This window comes from Gavialis gangeticus, unplaced genomic scaffold (assembly GCF_001723915.1).
Source record: "Gavialis gangeticus isolate Ggan-Ray unplaced genomic scaffold, GavGan_comp1, whole genome shotgun sequence".
Lineage (NCBI taxonomy): Eukaryota > Metazoa > Chordata > Crocodylia > Gavialidae > Gavialis > Gavialis gangeticus.
Window position 1 is genome coordinate 33,994,167 of NW_017729029.1, and position 1,759 is coordinate 33,995,925.

The following is a 1,759-nucleotide window of genomic DNA, read 5'->3' on the forward strand; positions in this document are numbered from 1 at the left end:
TGCTTGTTCACATCCAGGATGAAATGATGCACATGTAATAGCCGAATCTAAACACATACACGGTATAACCTCCCAAGGTCCCAGAAGAAACTTTAGTACACTGTTGACCATCTCTAATCCCACTTTTGCTTTCATTAGCTAGGAAACCTGAGATCGGGTGGACCTTTTATTTCTCTTGCCCTGTGTCTAGGTTCCCAGCAAACACACTTCCATGCTCAGCCCTCCATTAAACCCTTTTTGACTTGAGCATCCCCTGACATCCCAACTCTGAAGATAAGATTGTCACCCCTTTTTTGGAAACCACCTAAGTCTTCTTATGAAAATTCTAGTCATCCGTTTGTTACTAGTAAGCTATATGACAAGGTATGATCAGGCATACAGATTGTTGCCTTTTTTAGGGAGACCATATTATTTTCATAACTGGGATGTGAGAGAATGAACGTACTTTGCACAAGGCCAAAAATGGTTCAGCAGACGGCTGTAGCTGCAAGTGTTTTGGGTGGGAACATACAGGGCAAAAGAAATTCAGGGTCTACCCAGTCTCAGGTTTCATAGCTAATAAAAACAAAATTAGGATTTGAGATGGCTAATCTTGTATTTACATTTCTCTCCTTGACCAAATTATACATCATATACATCCATCTTGGACATGAACAAGCTAAAACACAGATGAGGCATACATTTTATCTCTGGATCATCTCCTGTAGTTAGTCTATATTGTGCAAGCCTCCTCTGCCTACTGGGGCTAACTGTTTCACCAAGAGCTGCCACTGCGGGCATGATTCTATGCATCACAAACTTCTGAGAGCTGAAGCTCACTCCATTAGAGGTCATGAAGTGTGCTTTAGGCCACAGAAGCTTATGACACCCTTGCTCTGTACTTTAGTTCTTACAGTGGATGGTTGCAGCTCTGGTTTCAGTCTGCTTACCTTTCCACTCATGAAAATATTTAGCTATGGGGACTATTCTGCTGTCATTTAGAGGTGCAAAACTCCCAGCCTGTTCACTAGCACTGTACAAGTGACATGTTTGGTCTGAAGTGCTTAGTGACTGATGGTCTTGAGATACTAAACTAAAGAAAACACAGTTTTTCATACACTTACACAGTGCAGGTGAAATTCAGGGTCCACCAAACCTCAGGTTTCATAGATAGTGAAGCCATAATTGGGATTTGAGATTGCTAATAATGTATTTATATATATATTTTTTTTTTAGGACTTTGAGATGTTATATGAAGCAACTGAAAATGAAGAAGTTTCTAAGTTCTTAAAGATGACATCAATAGACAAGACTATTAGAGAGGAAATTGCTATCTGACAGCTGGTTCTGGAACCAGGTTGCTTCAAATGCCAAATTTACTAAATATATTTATTCCTTTCTGGTTTCATTAATTATTCAGGGTAAATCTAATGATTTTTTTATTTTTAATATTACAGTATAGCTGGTGCAAGTCCTTTATGATAGAGTGGACACAAGAAAGCTAGAGGCCTTTAGCACATTGTACATCTTTCATTCCGAAAGTCAGTTTACAATGTTTTCCGTATTTTTTAAAAAACCTCTCAAATAAAATAATTCCTACTTGTCATCTTTAGATCTTTCTTAATTTTTTAATCTTAACACCACTAGGCCACCAAGAATGATCAGTGTACTGTCTAAACAGCTTTATTTCCCAAGACAGTTAAAAGCAAGTAATTAGTATTTTAAGTACCCATTGATTTTTAAGAAGTGGATTTTTCTTCAGATAGAACTTCCCTAGCCA

At 37.9% G+C, this 1,759-nt stretch overlaps 1 protein-coding gene across 1 annotated transcript in view; it reads left to right on the forward strand.

Annotated features, from left to right (window-relative positions):
• SH3BGRL3 (SH3 domain binding glutamate rich protein like 3) overlaps window positions 1-1,583 on the forward strand; it is a 7,309-nt gene extending 5,726 nt beyond the window's left edge. Inside the window, exon 3 of the mRNA XM_019521391.1 lies at window positions 1,216-1,583. Coding sequence (XP_019376936.1) covers window positions 1,216-1,317 — 102 coding nt within the window. The 3' untranslated portion in view covers window positions 1,318-1,583. The remainder of the gene's footprint in view (window positions 1-1,215) is intronic.
• The last annotated feature ends 176 nt before the right edge of the window (window positions 1,584-1,759 follow it).